Here is a 19708-nt window from a genome sequence, read left to right as displayed (position 1 = left end):
TTGAATTTACCTTGGCATAGTTGAATAACAAGAGTTCAGTACATGGAAATTACATACAGTGAGTCTCAAACACCATTAAACAATGTATGTAAATCCTCCTTCTTATGTAAATCTCATTTGTTTAAAAGACCTCTGAAGAACAGGCGAATCTTAACATAATGCCGACTGTTACGCAACAGTCGGGATCATTAATATGTACACCCCCAATATTTGCATATGCCAGCCCACGTTCAAGGCATTAGATAAGCCAGTATTAACATCTGGATCTGTGCACAGCTGGATCCTCGACGGTCCTTGGAAATGTTCCCTCTAAATTTTTTTTTCGCTGAGCAAAACTTTTCTCTGTTGAGTGCACATTTTGGCCACCTGAGCAAAAACATACTTTATATCAGACCTGTACAATGAACGTAAACACACACACACACACACACAAAATGGTTTTATCATACAACTGTAACATTTAACTTTAATGTGCCATTTCTATTTTATTTGACCCTTGATGTAACTTAGTGATTTATTAAATAATATGTTTGAAAACAAGCAGTTCAGTCACTAAATTAAGCACATTTTAGGTTACTTGAGATTTTTTCACATTGCTGTATTTACTGTACCAGTCTTTAGCAAGAAATTCTATTAAACATAATTTCTGTCCTCCTGCAGGACAGTTCAATTCTTTATAATAATATAATATGAGCAGTTACAATGATGGTTTGGGACAACCATAATGTGTTTTTGTACAGTCAATTATTAGCAACAGACAGTGTTAAACCATCAAAATTACATGTTTATTGCTTATGAATCTCACAGATTTTATATACCAGGAGGTTAAGATTTTTTGTGGTGGGAGTGTGATTGTAAATATCTCAGTTAAAAAAAATGTATTAAAAAAAATCTGGGGTATTTGACCTGCGTGAAGTTGGCCCCCCACCCAACGCAAAACGTCAGCAAAATAGTCTCAATCGTTTGTGCTCCGTTTGCGCTGGTTTGTGCCATAAAAATTTTCGTTTGTGCTGCTTTGGTTTTTAAAATATTAAAAGAACTTTTATAGGTCATTCTCAGGTCACTCAGCCCCCCATATGCTCCAAATTCGCCCAAAATAGTCTCGTTTGTTTGTGCTTCATTTGTGCCGATAAAAGTTTTGTTTGTTCTGCTTTGGTTTTTAAAATATTTAAGATATTTAATTATACGCAATGACCTCACCTGCCTGAATGAATCAGAAATAGCCTATAGGCTATTTTAAGTCTTCAAGTAAAAGGTTAAAGAAATTTTGCCTAAACACAGCGAAACGAAACACAAACGAAAACACTTTTTTTTTTTTACGGCACAAACCAGCACAAACAGAGCACAAACAATTAAGACTATTTTGCCAACATTTTGCGTTGGGTGGGGGGCCAACTTCACGCAGGTATTTTGAGCTGAAACTTCACAGACACATTCAGGGGACACCTTAGACTTATATTACATCTTGTGAAAAAACATTCTAGGTCACCTTTAAATTTGATATCAATCTTAAAGTTGATATAAAAATAATGGCACTATTGTGTTGATTTTAATGCAAGAACTGTCTTATATAATTGTGTCATTGATGAAATATGTTTTATAGTTCTCTCTACAGGAACATTGGAGTTGTGCATATTAGGGGTGCAAAGGTTCAAATTGCTGACGGTTCGGTTTGTATCACGGTTTTAGGGTCACGGTTTTGGTATGGTTCGGTATGTGCTATGTTCAGGGAAAATAGGACTACTGTCAAATAAAAATAAAGAAAATAAGAACAAATAATCAAACTACAAGCAACATTACAGATAAATACAATAGAGCAAAGATTCAAATAAAATAAACAGTGTTTTTCAGGTATCTAACAGTAGTTTTCAGGTACAGAAAATGGATAAAGTAATCAAATATAAAATAACTGCATATTATCTTTACTGTATAAAATAAATAGATTAATCATTATTGAAGTTACAAAAACTATTCAGTCAAGAGCAGTGAGTGATTTCTTTATTTGTTGTTTGATTCAACATTAAAAACAGGCAGCAGAAATAGTTTTTTTTTTTTTCCCTATAAGACATGCACGATCCAGTACATACTGTTACACATGCGCTGTCTTTCTCGACTAATATACGTTCACTTAAGATATAACCGACTATGTTTGCTAGGATACTTGCCAAGACGGGCATGCTGACATAATTTTTGTATGAATTTGTCCCCTGAAGCGCAAGACTTGAAAGAGAACTCAGTATTTGCGCACTGACGGAAATAAGCGTGTGCGCGCTTCGGATGAGCGCACACAAATCTTCTCACAGCGCGCGAGTTCTCTTTCGCGTCTTGTTCTTGAAGGTTTAAATGAGTTTAGTTTAAACACCGATCGCAACGTGTGCTGTTCAGGTCTCACCTGTGCTCGCGCGCTGTCAACACCCGGGTGATGACGGCGTAAATGACTGGACATAAGAGCATACGGCACTCGCAGTTAACCGTTTACAAAGAGTGACTGTTTTGTCCACGCTCTTTGATTATCGTTGTTGTAACGTTTTGCGCATCCATCGACTGAAACATACATTATCTGAACTCTGTCTGTTTTCCACGTTGCTATTTTAAACAAACCATATTAACCAATAGATGCGTCGTCTTTCGAGATGGACTGCGGTGCAAGCGCGTACCGAACCGTAAGTGGAGAACCGTACGGTTCGATTTTTTTTTTTACCGAGAACCGTTGCACCCCTAGTGCCTATGATGTTTTAAAAATAATAATTGGAAGATCAAAGTACCTCATTCATGGAAAGATTCAGGGACATTCCTTTTTTATGGCTATTCACTTCATATTTCAATCTGAATTATTATGATGCACTGAATTTGAAATTATTTTTTCTTTGATTTCAGACCTGATGGAAGAGAGCGAGGAGATTGAAGAACTGAGTGAAGTGGAGGAGAAACATCATGACAAACCTGGAGAAAAACCTTTGAGTCTCTCAAAGACTAAAAAGACATTTTTAAAGAAAAGAAGAGCCAAGAAATCTTCAACCTGCACTCAGTGTGGAAAGAGTTTCTCAAACAAACAAAATCTTGAGCTTCACATGAGGATCCACACTGGAGAGAGACCGTTCACATGTGGTCAGTGTGGGAAGAGCTTCTGTCATTCATCACACCTTAAGAATCACATGAGGATCCACACTGGAGAGAAGCTGTTCACATGTGGTCAATGTGGGAAGAGTTTCACACAATCATCAACCCTTAAGCTTCATATGAGAATCCACACAGGAGAGAAGCAGTTCAAATGTGATCAGTGTGGGAAGAGATTTCTACAAAAAACACATCTTAATGTACACGTGAAGGTCCACACTGGAGTGAAGCCACACACATGCGATCAATGTGGGAAGAGTTTCTCATGCAAACATAGTCTTGAGTGTCACATGATGATCCACACTGGAGAGAAGCCGTTCGCATGTGATCAGTGCGGGAAGAGTTTTCTGTTCAAAAAAAGACTTGAGCGTCACATGCAAGTTCATTCTGGAGAAAAGCCCTTCATGTGTGATCAGTGTGAAAAGAGATTCTCAATCAAACCAAATCTTGAGCGTCACATGAGAGTCCACACTGGAGAGAAGCCGTTCACATGTAATCAGTGCGGGAAGAGCTTCACAAAAAAAGTATATCTTATGGGGCACATGAATATCCACACTGGAGAAAAGCCATACACGTGTGATCAGTGTGGGAAGAGTTTCACACAATCAGCATACCTTAAAGCCCACATGAGAGTCCACACGAGAGAAAAGCCGTTCCCATGTGATCAGTGTGGAAAGAGTTTCACACAAAAACTAAATCTTAAGCTTCACATGAGAGTTCACACTGGAGAGAAGCCGTTCAAATGTGATCACTGTGGCAAAACATTTAATAAGGCAACAACCCTGAAGACACACCTGGTAGTTCATACAAAGGAGAAGCCACATTCATGTTCTGTGTGTCGAAAGAGTTTTTCACTGCTGAGTAATTTAAAAGTACATCAGAAAATACATACTGGCGTGAGAGAGTTCATGTGCTTTGAGTGTGAGAAGACTTTTATTACAGCAGATGGTTTAAAACTGCACCAGAGGATTCACACTGGAGAAAAACCTTACAAGTGTTCACACTGTGACAAGAGATTCAGTCGGCCAGCAAATCTGAAAGCTCATGAGAGGATCCACAGCGGAGAGAAGCCATTCACATGTGATCAGTGTGGAAAGAGTTTCTCATTCAAACCAAATCTTAAGCTTCACATGAGAGTTCATACTGGAGAGAAGCCGTTCAAATGTGATCACTGTGGCAAACCTTTTTCTAGTCCATCAAATCTGAAGACTCACCTTAGAGTTCATACAAAGGAGAAGCCACATTCATGTTCTGTGTGTGGAAAGAGTTTTTCACTGCTGGGAAATTTACATACACATGAGAAAATACACACTGGTATGACAGAGTTCATGTGCTTTAAATGTGAGAAGACTTTTATTTCAGCAAACTGTTTAAAACTGCACCAGAGAATTCACACTGGAGAAAAACCTTACAAGTGTTCACACTGTGACAAGAGATTCTGTCAGACAGGAACACTGAAAGCACATGAGATGATCCACAGCAGAGAGAAGCCGCACAAGTGTGATCAGTGTGGAAAGAGTTTCTCTTGTAAAAGTCAACTGAAGATACACATGAAGATCCATGCAGTGGAGAAACCACATGACCGCAGTCTGAGATCAAGGTAAGCTTTTCATCTTCATGTGATGCACAGCAAAATCTCTTTTGTGTAAGTTAATTTCCTAACAACCACAATCTGCGACAGGACGTTTTTACACTATTCAGTACAAATTTCACTTGAGATTTGTCTGTTCAGACCAATGCAAAGAAATGGCAATAAATGCACATTCAACCACATTCAATCTTCACAGCCACAGAAAATGCTTCATCTTTTGTCTGGTACAGTCCTAAATCCTACAATGAGTACCAAGCATTACGGAGAAGAAAGAACATAAAACAGTATTTTCAAGCAGCCGTTCATATTTTTGTATTTGATATGATGCTTATCAAGAATACAGATAATAGAGGGATGCTTTTCAGATTATTTCTGCTTGGGTCTTTGCTCAAACGCAAGGGTTCATGCACAGTGTGCGTGACGTAGTTTTCCTTTTTAGAATAGTTCATGCTCTACCCAATTTTACCTCGCTATGCAGGTCGCACATGCTTATTGAATTAGTTTTGCAGTAATCAGTTGTTTCACAAGGTGGCAGCAGTAGCCCGGGGCGTTGTTTCACAGTAGAAAATTTAACTAAAGAGACGAAAGAACAACAAAATACCAGAGACTGCAACAACAGATGCCGCGTAGTCAAACCCTTATCTTAGGCGTTTATGAGATGCGACTTTAGTTTAGACTTTTTTTTTAATCACTCATAACTTCTGGAGAGAAATAGCTTAGACAATGGACAAAGATAAATGTTCTAGGCAGCATGTATTGACTGCTTGCGTTTGCGCACACTAAAAAGCACACCAAAAGCCTGGGACACATCACACTGAGGTCAAAGAACTAGCGGCGACAAAACCTCACTGTGTAGTCTCCTGTAATCGACTGTATTCGCCATGTAACTGCATGAACCAAACCATGACGACCGTAATATATATATATATATATATATATATATATATATATATATATATATATATATATATATATAATATATTTATTTAATGTATTTTTTATATGCATATTGTCAGTGAAGCACAGCTCTGTGATCAGTTGTAAGTGCTGCTTCATCTTGAGATGATGTGGCTGCTTGGCATAGAATAAGGCACACTACATATTATTTCATAGTATTCAATATAGTGATAAAGGCTATGTCGATTAGCACTGAAGTATAAATATACTCTATCATGAAAATACCAGAGAAGGCTTGAAGAACTCGGATAACCCTATATTGTTGTTGTGTGTTTCATTAAAGCTTTTCAATCTTCTTATTACCCCTTATTAACACTCTGAGGTCTGAGGTATCGCCGGCGATACCACCGTGGTTTTTTTTCTTACCAGTGTGAAAGAGACTCAAAATACTCTGTCAATGTTGCACATACAATTAAGAGCTATACACCATTTTAATATGTGGAATATCTTCTTTTATTTGTGTGCACACAGAGTAAAAACAAAATGTTGTGCTTTTTGCAAAATAAAGAAAACTAACATGATGCGTGATCTCTCGTCTCCCTCTGAACGAAGTCCAATCTGATAGTTCTCAGAAAATGAACTGTAACTTAGTGAATACTAATCACAAAATGACTTATGTCTAAAAAAAACGTTGAAATGTCAGGTTTTAAATCGTGTAAGTCAAATCGAAAACAAATATTCTCTGTTTATGTAATCCGTATGAAAAGAGAGCCATGTCAGAAGTCCTTGATTCAGCTCATTATCCGCTAATGCGGCCACGCCCACGGAGCCAGCGCTATTCAGATGCAAATTCAGTCAATACATGCAGTTTAACTGAAATTGGGCTGGGATTTCTAATTCCCAGCATGCTTTGCCCATGGCACTCGAAAGGGAGAGTAAATGTTAAAAAAAAAAAATGTGCAAAATTAATGGTAAGGGAGATTTAGTAGCGATTAAACTTTTGTTAGGCTTATTTAGAAGAGTTTCTGTTAATGTGGGTTTTTGGAGAGTAACCATCATGGTAACAAGTAGCGCATGCAGCTTAGTTTGAACGAGGTAAGTCACATGTTCTTGTACTCATTCAGTAAGTGTTATACTATGCTATTGTTAACATGTTAATGAGCAAGTTGCATTTTCTGAATTTTCTTATTAGGGTTTACAGTACAGTAAATAACTCACTTGATTTGGAAGAACTCAAAATAAAAAAGTTAATTAAATATTTTATGTTAATTGCTATCAAAATGTATGAGTTAGCTCACTGAGTACATCAAGTTAGGAGCAATTATCATGCATGAGTACTACAAACTCAAATCTTGATAGTTCTGCTTACTTAAAACTGGAAACATCATAACTCAAAATTGATGCAACTGATTACCTAAAATTTGAGTTAGTCCAACTTATTCAAGTTTAAAGTGTATGGATATCATACTATTGCTGTAGCTTAACCCCCCTGGAGTCTGAGGATGATTTGGGGCCTGAAGAAGTTTTGACATGCCCTGACATTTGTGCTTTTTTCAGTTGTTCATAAACATATTAATGACAAAAGTGTCATTACACTGTATTCAGCACAAACTAGGCTACCATAATATGTGAGGAACATGTATGTACATGTTGGTGTTTTTCAAGGAATAACGTTTATGCGTGGTTATTGAAAAAACAAAAAACTTAAGTCACTGAAATAAGGCCAAAAAAATAATATTAAATCTGTGTTCACAAGACTTCTGGGTACTAGAGTTTTTGCTCCAGAATTATGTAAAAATTATGCTGCCTACTCCTTCATATGAAACAATAGAGAGATTTAAATTTTCTAAAACATCTTTGGTCAAGAAACACAGTATGCGTGCAGGCGTGAATCGTCATGAATAATGGGTGATTCTCACCTGAGAAGACAAAAGAATCGCATAAAGAGCTCTAATGACCTGCATAAATAATGAGCTCTTTCAGTCAGGTAGGCTGTGAAAAAACCCTCTGTGATCATGTGGTGTATATCAAACATACAGAAAAAACAGCAATAGGCCTACTGTGAAATATTATTACAATTTAAAATAATGGTATTCTGTTATATTCTTTTAAAATATAATGTATTTGTGTGATGCAAAGTGTCTGAACAATTATGTTACCTCTATGGCATTTCATATAGGCTTTTAGCTTAAAAGCATTACTATGAGCGCTGGATACTGTGTTTTCAATTCATACTTGCAGCTGGAGGGCGCTCTGCCCCTTTTGTCCACAAATGCCTGCTAAAGAAGAATAGGCAATCCAGGAACTAACCGAACTAACAGAGGCCAGAGATCGCTAACTATGGCTATTCAAAACACTTTTCAAGACAATAAATACACGATTGAGACGATGTATGCTTAAGTTCATCTAAATGAAAAGAAATTAGTTCATACAACTCAAAACAATGAAAAAGTTCAGTTTACTTGAAATATGTCAGTGCTGTGAACATAAAAGACAAAGTTCTAAATACTCATAACAGTTAATTTAACTGAGCTAATTGGTTCAATTTAAATTTGTTCTACTCAAACCAGTTTAGTATTTTGAGCATTACGGCTTACAGTGTAAGGATTTCCTGGAACAACGTGCATTGTCTGGCTTTCAGAAGAAGCAGCATTTACAGATCACAGAGCCATGCTTCACTGCAAATGCAGCCTCTGTTAAATCACATGTGGTTTAATTTTGATGAATCTTTAGCCCTATTGAACAGCCAATCGGAGGTCTCTTTCACAGACAGCGATTCAATGGTTTATTAGCCCAAATTTTCCTTTACATATTTACATACTTTTTTCATGATTTGCAATTTGTTTCCTTGTCCTACATCCATTATAAAATTGACAGTGCACTTTGTATACTGAATTTGAACTCATCAGAGTAAGTATTAATTGTAATTAATACCACATCAGAGTACACAGCAGCATCCAGGATAATTGCTTCTAAGTTTATTTGAAGCACTTGATGTGAAGCGTTATCATGTTGAGGACAACTTGGCCCAGGCATGTTTCCTGCACCAGCTCACCATGTGACATTTTATTTTTTTGTCACTGTTGAAAATCAACATGTTTGTAGATTCACACACAGTGCTCGTACATGATTAAACTGTAATCAGTTTGGCTGTTATTTATTTTTATTTTTTGAACATGATTAGTCTTAAATATTTATTATTCATCTCGCATCATGTCTGTTGGAAATGAAGCTTGTTTGTTTTTATGCAGAACTACAGAAAGCATCTGGAGGGAGAGGACAGAGAGATCCAGTGATCCAGAACCTGCAGATGAAACATCAAAATACTGAAGAACAAAGAGGTTGGTGTTTATTCTTCATTCCTCATTCATGAAGAACATGCTGATGATCACCACATTTACATTGTAAAACATCAGAAATTAAATCACATAAAAACCCAAGTGCATTGATTTTTTTTTCAAGAACTTTTTAAATTGTTGACATCTTATAAATTTGACTTTTAGACCTGTTGAACATGAACTAGAAAGGAAATCTCATGTCCTCAATGACATTTCACATGTAAATCAAGGCTGAAGATTCACATGAGAGTTCACACTAGGAAGAAGCGGATCAGTGAAATCACATCTGCCTTCTCGTTCTACTGAATCTGTGCTTTGTCCTGGATGATTGAAAGTATAAGAATAATATAATAGTTTTGTCAGGATAGATAATGATCAAACATGTTCCTGGTCTAAGAAGTAATGTTAGACCTGCAGCAAAATGTTTTACAGTTTATACTAATGTTAACTTGTTCATTGTTCGATTAAAATTTTAATTAATTTAAAACTATTGTTTTCTGTGTTTTTACTTTACTAAGAATTATTTACTGTGCATTGGATATCAATCATTTAATTTCAGTTTTATGCAATTCACATTCATATCTGCCATAATATATACATCACAGAGATCTCAAGCCTTTCTCTTGGCTTGGCAACCTGCTTCTTAAAGAATTATTTCACTTCAGAATTAAAATTTCCTGATAATTTACTCACCCCCATGTCATCCAAGATGTTCATGTCTTCCTTTCTTCAGTCGAAAAAGAAATTAAGGATTTTGAGGAAAACATTTCAAAACTCCATCTCTTTTTTTTTTTCTCAGTCCGACATTTTTTTTAACCTTTTTTTGTAAAGGCTGTTTGACTTAGTCTTTGCAGATTCACTTTGTAACCAATTTGTTGCGATCCCAATCGGACATATGAAAGTTGCCTTAATCATAATCATGCACTGTTCGCTGTTGGCCAACTTGTCCCCAGACTGAGCCTGGTTTCTCCCTAGGTTTTTTTTCCCCCCTATTTTAACACTTGTTTACCACCTGATGTCACAGGTTGGAGTTTGGGTTCCTTGCTTATATAAAACCTGTCTAATCTAGAGAAAAGAAATGAAATGCCTTGAAACGGATGGAGGAGAGACTGTGTGGGGGGGTTTGATGTAACCACAAACTATTACATGAGTTTCTCTAACAGCAGAAATTTCAAGGCTTACACACAGCAGAAATAAACGCCACAACAGCCAGTCAAAGCATGTCACTATAAGTCAGCATGTTTTACATGTCTCTGTGTAAATGAACAGCATAGTTTCAGCTGCACAAACTAAACACACATGACGCTTACAGTGTCAACATTTGTATATATGAGGACATGAACACATGAATTTTATCTCGAGATTTTCACAGTTTCTTCTGGAAAAACTTCACGGCAAACCAAAAAATATATAAATGTTTGCTTTAACTTGGAAGAAATTTTAACAGAAATATATTACTATGATATAGTAAAATTATATAAATAATACAATTATAATATTACCATTGTTTGTAAGGAATATCTTAGGCCTGCAACCAAAATATTTTTCATCGATATTTTAATATCAAACAGATTTGCCATGCATCATCTTATTTGACAAAAAATTCAAATGCAGTGTTTTGTTGTAAATTGTTATATTTTCATTTAAGATTGACTAGTTGATAATTAATTAAGGTGTTATTAATTCATTTAATTTAACACATTTGTTGATATTGAATTTGTATTCAATCATAAAAAACAGGGAAAATAAAATAGATTTAATAGGGACCTAAATTAAAAGGTGGTTTAATGCAATTTACTTGTGAACAAACAAGTTTACATTCATTCTCAAGGTCCAGCAAACATGTGGAGAGCATATCCCTCCCCATTAATGGTAAATTAATATTGTGATTAATATCTATATCATGTGATATGGAAAAATAATACTATCATAATATTTCTGTTCATATCAGTGCCCAGACCTCATTTTAAAATCATACACAAAATAATAGACACTAGAAACTTTTTCTTTTCTTTTTTTTTTGGTACTAAGCCTGTTTAAAAAAAAATAATTATTTTTATTTTTTTATCACTGTTCGTTTCATAAAACTGCATCATGTTAATTATTTCTTTTACTAAGTGTATTTAGATATTGTGTGCTCTAGTATAGTTATTTATGTGTAGATATGAATGAAGCAAATTTTTATTTCTGTTTATTCTTTAATTTCTTAATTCAAACTGTTATTTATCGTTACAGTATATTATTTTCAATATTTATAGAAAGATATCTTAATCATTGATATTAGGGGGCAGAATTAATAAATATGGATAGAAATGTTAACAATCAGACAAAATAGAAATGTGTGAATTTCCACAGATGTGAGTCAAATAAATCAGTGTCACTAAATGAGCATTTTAAATTGAAGTGCTCCTTGTGTTGATGCTGTTATTTTTAATATAGTAATATAATGATTTACAAAGAGGCAACACTTTATATCTGTAAGTTGAGCCTGGGGTAATATCGATATTATTTCTTAATGTGTAAATTATAGTACATTACCTGGGAAAGGGTGTCCATACTTTTGACATTCATGTCCAAACATTTGACTTGTACCTTATAGAATATAGTACATAAACAGAATATAATACATTTCACATTTTTGATCACTCAAATATGGTGATGAAACACTTATTATGTCATTTAGGGCCCTAGTATGAAATAGGTTTTTCAAATTCCATGCTAATGGTTTAATTACATTTTAATAATGCTAATTAATTTAATTAATAAAAACAACCATATTAATAATAAAAAAAAAAACATTTCTATTACTGTTTTGCAGTTTAATATTCACAGACACCTTACAAATTGATTGAAGTGTACTGAATAACTTCATAATATATATATATATATATATATATATATATATATATATATATATATATTAAATATTGTAATATTATTTTTTATTTAATCTATGTTGATTATGAAATGTGAACAGCATGAGTAAGATGAGTAAGACTTTTATGAGATTTATGTCGGGAGACATGGAGTGGGTCAGACATGATTTTGATCACTACATTGAGTTTTAATGAAAGACTTTCTTTAATGTGAATTTCATTTTGTAAAAATGTAATCTTAATTTTAATCAATGTTTCATCAACCAATTGCCTGGTTTTAATAATTAAGAATCAAACCAAGTAAATGTGGCGTGACTTGAACACAGAGTGCTGAATTCTAGAGCTGCTAATAACCAGAAGGCTATGGGATCTTCAAAGATGTCTGCTTTACTCATATAAATGCCTAAATTTGTAAATTAGTTAAAACGTACATGATTTATTGTTGATTTCAGCAAATCTGCTGCATCCGCACATACGTTCATGTTCTGTGAAGCTCCTCCCACAACAATTACATCATCATTGAAGCTCTAAATCACCAATAAATGCTGGAATATTCCCATCAGACGAGCATCAGAGCATCAGGAAGAGCTGAAATCTGCAAAGACTGAGTTTATTAAAGAGGACAGTGAGAACATGAGTGATCCAGAACCCTGCAGAATGAAACACACTGAAGATACTGAAGAACAAAGAGGTTGGTGTTTATTAGTAAACATTGATAAGCATATTATCTAATTTTTCTAGGTATGTGAAAATGCAGTAGTGGATCAAAATAGAAGGTTTTAGGACAAATTTGATGAAAGGTTTTGATTAATTTCAAATGTTGACTACTGAGATTATTTTCTTCTCCTCCCATCATGCAGTAGAAAGAGCCTAGATGATGTTACTTACTGGGTGTCACAATTTTAAGAAATGCTCTTTTTGAAAGGAGGAAAATGAAAATGCTAGTAAAAATCATTAATTTAGAATTTAAGTTAAACGTGCGGTTACTCTACTTTTAGCATGTGACGGTTTTACTGACACATTAAGCTTAAACTGAAATGCAGGGAAATTTGCTTGATATTGTGTTTCTTGTGTCCCACGTGTGTGTATGGAAGGAAAAAGACAGGGATTAGCCTAAGCCAATATTAAACCTTAGTTCAATTAGGATATTTTATTTAAGTAGCTTTTATGAACGTACACATTAGATAATTGTCATTGATCAAATATAATTCATTGTTCTCACTACAGAAACATGCATCATAATTATAATATTTGATAGCAGTTGTGTATTAGGCTACATCACTTATGTCATTTCACATAATATTTCTCTGTTTGAATTATATATATATATAATAGTACAATTTTTATATATATATATATATATATATATATATATATTTTATTTTAATTTTTTTTTCAGTAAATAAACATTTTTTTTTTTTATTTCAGACCTGATGGAAGAGAGTGAAGAACTGAGTGAAGTGGAGGAGGAACATCATGACAAACCTGGAGAAAAACCTTTGAGTCGCTCAAAGACTAAAAAGACATTTTTAAAGAAAAGAAGAGCCAAGAAGTCTTTCACCTGCACTCAGTGTGGAAAGAGTTTTATAAAGAATTGTAAACTTGAGATTCACATGAGGATCCACACTGGAGAGAGACCGTTCACATGTGATCAGTGCGGGAAGAGTTTCATGCAGTCATCAGTCCTTAAGGTTCACATGAGAATCCACACCGGTGAGAAGCCGTTCACATGTGATCAATGCGGCAGAACTTTTCATAACCTGACACACCTGAAGAGACACCTGACAGTTCATACGAAGGAGAAGCCACATTCATGTTCTTTGTGTGGAAAGAGTTTTTCACAGCTGCAAACTTTACATAAACATCAGAAAATTCACGCTGGTGTGAGAGAGTTTATGTGCTTTGAGTGTGAGAAGACTTTTACTACAGCAAACTGTTTAAAACTGCACCAGAGAATTCACACTGGAGAAAAACCTTACATGTGTTCACACTGTGACAAGAGATTCAGTTCTTCATCAAATCTGAAAAGACATTAGATGATCCACACTGGAGAGAAGAAGTGTGGAACCAGTTTAACACAGTCAGCAAACCTTGAGAACCACTTGAGAGAAAAGCCATTCACATGTGATCAGTGTGGAAGGAGTTTTTCACTGCTGTCATATTTACATAAACATGAGAAAACACATGCTGCTGTGAGAGAGTTCATGTGCTTTGAGTGTGAGAAGACTTTTATTTCAGCTGGACATTTAAAACAGCACCAAAGGACAAAGGATTCACACTGGAGAAAAACCTTACCAGTGTTCACACTGTGACAAGAGATTCAATCAGTCAGGAACACTGAAAACACATCAGAGGATCCACAACAGAGAGAAGCCGCACACGTGTGATCAGTGTGGAAAGAGTTTCTCTTTTAAAAGTCACCTGAAGATACACATGAAGATCCATGCAGTGGAGAAACCAGAAAAAAATATGCTAGACGTTACAGTCACTGCCCTTGCCGTCCAGAATAAAAGAGAACATCCCAATCGTGTGAAGGGATTTGTGGAAACTTCTAATTATTGTGATACAACATTTGCCTTGCATTTCAGCATGAAAGACAAACATTTCAGGTGAAGGATAATCCACTTCTTACCTCCGAGACTGTGTTGAGCTATATTATTTTTATTGTGATTAATAGGCTTATCATTATTGCTGACCACTGTTGTTGTGCTGTGATATTGTAATATTTACCATTATGTAATCAGAAGAGTATAGAAAAGTTTATTAAAGTGTCACTTATTAAAACATCTAGTTTCTTTTCCACTTCTACATTTCCATTCAAATGTAAGATATACTTTCATATAGCCTTGAAACTGGACACTTTGCTTCTCTTCTACTAATGCATAATAAATCATATTTCACCACACACATGACTGTCATTGAATGAGATTGTTGTCTGTCTACATTATTAACAGTTTCACCCTTGATATCCAGTATCATATACATGTCAATGAGATTTTTCTAGTCAGTTTGATGTTCATTCACACCATGAGGCTTCATGAAATCAGAACTGAGAGTATACTTCAAAGTGTAATTTAATAAAGCAAATGTATTTCAAGTATCAACATAGTAAAGTACTAATATACATATAAGTTCATTTGTACAGATTCAGTACAATTGAGACATGGTTGTGAACTAGTTGTGCACTTAAAGTTTACCACTGTAAGACTTAGTACACTTAAACATACGCTTTTTATATACTAAATATATTTAGTATATATTTATATATACTATATATTATATATTTATATATACTATCTGGCCAATTTAGTCCCAAGCAGGACATTTACAAGTTTACAACTAGTACATTGATATCACACTTACTACATACTTAAAAATATACTTGAACATAATTTAAGTGTACTTCATTAAATTAACTTTTTCGTAAGGAACTGTGTCCATCTCACCACAGCTTTACACAACCAGCAGAAAGAGAGCAGCTGAAATAAAGATAAGTGCAGTGTACTCTTTGTGTTTTGTGTGTGTGATTATGTTGATGTTTTGTCGTTGTGAACAGTATTTGGCACATCTTTGAGCATCTACTGTTGACGGCCTATTATGTTACTATTCACACCTTCCCTTTCAATCATTATCTTTCAGAAGAGCAGTTTTATAGTCTTTTCTCATATATCCTGACTCAAATCAGTTTCTAAAAGCAAACACTCAGAATAAAGTGAGATGATCTGCTAATGATCTGAATGTCTTGTTGAATGAGTGTTGATAGTCTGAGGATCATAAATATTAACAGAGAAACTGCTGAAAACACTCTTTATTTCATGTCAATAGTTCCTGTTTTCACCTCATTTATTATGCTGATGTCTTCAGATCTGCCGTAAATTGACACTTAAAGCTCATTTCATTGCTTTCAACAGACTGAGGGTGTTTGTTGGCTACAGATATGTACATTTATTTCTGTCTTTATGCTTTCAACTATTTTTCTGACCATTATTTATATATTATATTATATTTAAAAACAAACTCAGTTAATGATATATTTTCCATTTTGGCAGATCAGCTTCTCCCACACTGAAATTCATCATCATCAATGAAGCTCCTCCCACATCGCTCACATCATCAGTGAAGCTCCTCCCACTGCAATTCCCCAATAAAAGGAATATTCCCATCAGACGAGCATCAGAGCATCAGGAAGAGCTGAAATCTGCAAAGACTGAGTTTATTAAAGAGGACAGTGAGAACATGAGTGATCCAGAACCCTGCAGAATGAAACACACTGAAGATACTGAAGAACAAAGAGGTTGGTGTTTATTCTTCATTCATTCATGATGCTGAACAACATTCATGTCAGAAAGATTCAAACACTTCATTACAGTTAGATAAACAGTTAAACTATGAAACGGAATGATTTGTTTTTTCTTTTTAAACAAATGGTGAATAAAGGGATGTTTGAGAAACTTTATTTAAATATTAAATAATACTAAATATTGTTTGAAATTAGTTTACTGTTTAATTTATATCTGGTTCACAATTTGCAACATAACCATAATTTTTTAATATAGTTACATTGATTTTTTTTTTTTTTTTTTCAGGAATAAACAGTAAATGCCAAACTGTGTCAAGTAAATACACTTTCCAGAATGGCTGACAGGGTTGTAAAATTAAATTAAGCAAAATCTGATTTATAGTTCCTGATATAGAAGTTATATAGATTATTCATCTTTGAGTAACTTTGGTAACAGGGTTGATGAATGCGGTCAACACTGTACAAACTAAATACGATGGATTGAGATTATTTTCTTGTGCCTCCATCATGCTGTAGAAAGAGACCAGATCATGTCACTTCCTGTATGTCACAGTTAAAAAGGCATCAAAGTGATGGTAATATTTTATAGCAGTTGTCTAGTGTGTAGAATTTGAGGGTGAACCAGACACAAATGAATCTTGCAGATGATTAATTCAAACAGAATATCCCATTGAATTCTGAATCAACACTCAAGAATCTAATTCAGTTGAGTCTAGCTGAGGAAGGAGATGTCAAGCAGTTTGTAAAAGATGGATTGGTTTGAATGAAAAGTTTACAAAGACTTCAGTAGTTACTAGAGAGTTATCATGTTTCTCACTTTAGAATACTGATCCAAATAATTAGTCATTCCTTCTTAAGTATTTAGTAACACTTCAATCATTACTAGTGGGTTACCAAGGCCTTTACTTTAGAATTAATTATACATTATGCATCATTCATGTTAATTATGAACCTGTATGTAGTAGTTCTCTGGGAGGTATGAAAAAAAAAACAGTAGTTACTGATTAGTTAATAGTGAACTACCACCTTCAACTGAGCACTATTACTTACTAATTCATTCATCAGAGTTTGTTAGTTACTACTAATAGTAGTTACTATAGTGTTAATAATGCATTACTTATTTGTTCCTGTGTTGTTATTCATTAATGAAGGATCAGTATTCTAAAGTGTTACCGTTATGGCCTGTTCAAATGAATGCTGGATGATTCAGTTGCTCAGTCATAAAATAAGTGACTGTAAAATTCCCTATAAATTAACTAATAATTCTCTTTGAGCTAAATTGAACTGTGTACCCTTACAATAGCTCATTTTATGTCCTTTTCATATTTCTTTTATTATTATTATTATTATTTTGATGTACTGAAAATTAAATTACACTTCTTTCTTTGATTTCAGAGCTGATGGTAGTGAAGGAGGAGAGTGAAGAACTGAGTGAAGTGGAGGAGAAACATCATGACAAACCTGGAGAAAAACCGTTGAGTCGCTCAAAGACTAAAAGGACATTTTTAAAGAAAAGAAGAGCCAAGAAATCTGCAACCTGCACTCAGTGTGGAAAGAGTTTCACAACTAAATATGATCTTAAGATTCACAAGAGGATCCACACTGGAGAGAGACCGTTCACCTGTGATCAATGTGGGAAGAGTTTCAATCAATCATCATCCCTTAATGTTCACATGAGGATCCACACTGGAGAGAAGCCGTTCACATGTGATCATTGTGGCAAAACATTTATTGAGTCAATAAACCTGAAGACACACCTTAGAGTTCATACGAAGGAGAAGCCACATTCATGTTCTGTGTGTGGAAAGAGTTTTTCACTGCTGCAAAATTTACAGAGACATCAGAAAACACACAGTGGTGTGAGAGAGTACATGTGCTTTGAGTGTGAGAAGACTTTTACTACAGCAGACTGTTTAAAACGTCACCAGAGAATTCACACTGGAGAAAAACCTTACAAGTGTTCACACTGTGACAAGAGATTCAATCAGTCATCAGATCTGAAAAAACATGAGATGATCCACACTGGAGAAAAACCTTATAAGTGTTCACACTGTGACAAGAGATTCAGTCTGACATCATATTTGAAAAGACATGAGAGGATCCACAGTGGAGAGAAGCCTTTCACGTGTGATCAGTGTGGAAAGAGTTTCACTATTAAATATGACCTGAAGCGACACATGAAGATCCATGCAGTGGAGAAACCACATGACCACAGTCTGAAATCACTGTAAGTTGTTTATCTTTATCATCAACTGTTGGAGCTACATTAGTTTGTTTTCAGTAGTGGTAATTTTGTTAATTAATTTGTTTATTATTATGATTTTTGCTCACATTAGTAATATATTTTGGTAAAATTATTTTGTTGTTTGTTTAGTCTTTATTTTTGGTTAGTTTAATCATTATAATGTTTGCTTTAGACACCTGGGGGCAGTAGTGGGCACAGGCAAAGGTGAATATAGGCAGGAAGTAGTTAGTTACCTGTAGGCATCTGGGTGATGGGCATATGGTTTTTTACCAGCGTGAGAAATGCTGTATTGCTTGCTCAGTTGGAACAAATAAACCAGCCACAAAATCCTGAATCCAGTTTGGAAGTAGACTCATTGCTTGCCTGCGTACATTACCTGCCCAGGATGCTAGAAGTTGTCGTTTGAAAGTTTGATTTGAGTTTTTTTTTTTTTTTTTTTGACAAACGGCCACTACATCAACAAAGTCTTTTCTGTGTGTGTGTGAGAGTCAGTCAGATCTCTCCTCTTTGTGTGTTCAGTATATAAATGCCTCATTCATTAATAGTTTCTTTACAGCCACAGTGAGTGACAGGACAGGTTGATCTCATATTGTGTCTGTTGGAAGGTAACGTATTTGTTTTTGTCAGAACTACCAGAAAACATCTTGAAGGAGAGGACTGAGAGATCCAGTGATCCAGAACCTGCAGATGAAACATCACAATACTGAAGAACAAAGAGGTTGGAGTTTATTTTTCATTCCTCATTCATTCATCATGATACTGAAGAACATGCTGATAATCACCAGATTTACATTGTTTCAGGTCCACAATTAAAATATGACGAATTAACCCTTTAAACCTAAAGCTAAAAAAGCCGGTTTTCACATTTATTTATTTATTTTATAAATTCTCACACAATGTGCTATCTTCAAGCACTTTTTTTTTCAGAAAACAAATGGCTTTCAATAAATTAGTTATTGACCATTAATATGTATGTTGAGTTTGTAAACAGACAAAAAAAAGGGAATACATTTTCTGATTTTTATTTAGAAAAAAAGAGAAAAAATGATGATCAAAAGAATTTAACACTTCAAACTTGAAAATTCAACTATATTACATATATACAAGTCCTTTTGTGACACTTGGTTGCACAGTTTTCATTCAGGAGATTTTTCTTTCTTTTTCATACACGCATACATATACTACATATGCCTGCATATTTGTAGGCATATATTTACCGCACAGACACACAATACAGAATCAGATACACACACCAAATGTGAAAGAGTCTCGCCTCCTCCCCAGTTTGATCAAAAATCATTCTGTGTACTTCTTCGCCATGTTTGTGTTTGTTTCTTCTATTAT

The 19708-nt window shown here is 34.7% G+C and overlaps 2 protein-coding genes across 13 annotated transcripts in view; both read left to right on the top strand.

Annotated features, from left to right (window-relative positions):
* LOC125246199 (gastrula zinc finger protein XlCGF57.1-like) overlaps positions 1–19708 on the top strand; it is a 46791-nt gene that overhangs the window by 22406 nt on the left and 4677 nt on the right. For 6 of the 12 annotated variants that reach the window (XM_048157128.1, XM_048157168.1, XM_048157175.1 and 3 more), the window contains 3 exons: positions 2878–4717; positions 8857–8946; positions 9109–9430. In XM_048157128.1, coding sequence (XP_048013085.1) covers positions 2878–4717; positions 8857–8935 — 1919 coding nt within the window. In that variant the 3' untranslated portion in view covers positions 8936–8946; positions 9109–9430. The other 6 variants (XR_007179791.1, XR_007179794.1, XM_048157140.1 and 3 more) reach the window with 5 other exon arrangements.
* Positions 12351–19708, top strand: part of LOC125247492 (gastrula zinc finger protein XlCGF52.1-like) — a 41703-nt gene continuing 34345 nt past the window's right edge. The window contains exon 1 of the mRNA XM_048158825.1: positions 12351–12452. The gene's annotated coding sequence lies outside the window, so the exon portion shown is untranslated. The remainder of the gene's footprint in view (positions 12453–19708) is intronic.

The sequence above is a fragment of the Megalobrama amblycephala genome, linkage group LG1 (assembly GCF_018812025.1).
Source record: "Megalobrama amblycephala isolate DHTTF-2021 linkage group LG1, ASM1881202v1, whole genome shotgun sequence".
Lineage (NCBI taxonomy): Eukaryota > Metazoa > Chordata > Actinopteri > Cypriniformes > Xenocyprididae > Megalobrama > Megalobrama amblycephala.
The sequence above is the reverse complement of the archived record's forward strand: the minus strand, read 5'-3'. Positions and strand labels throughout refer to the sequence as shown.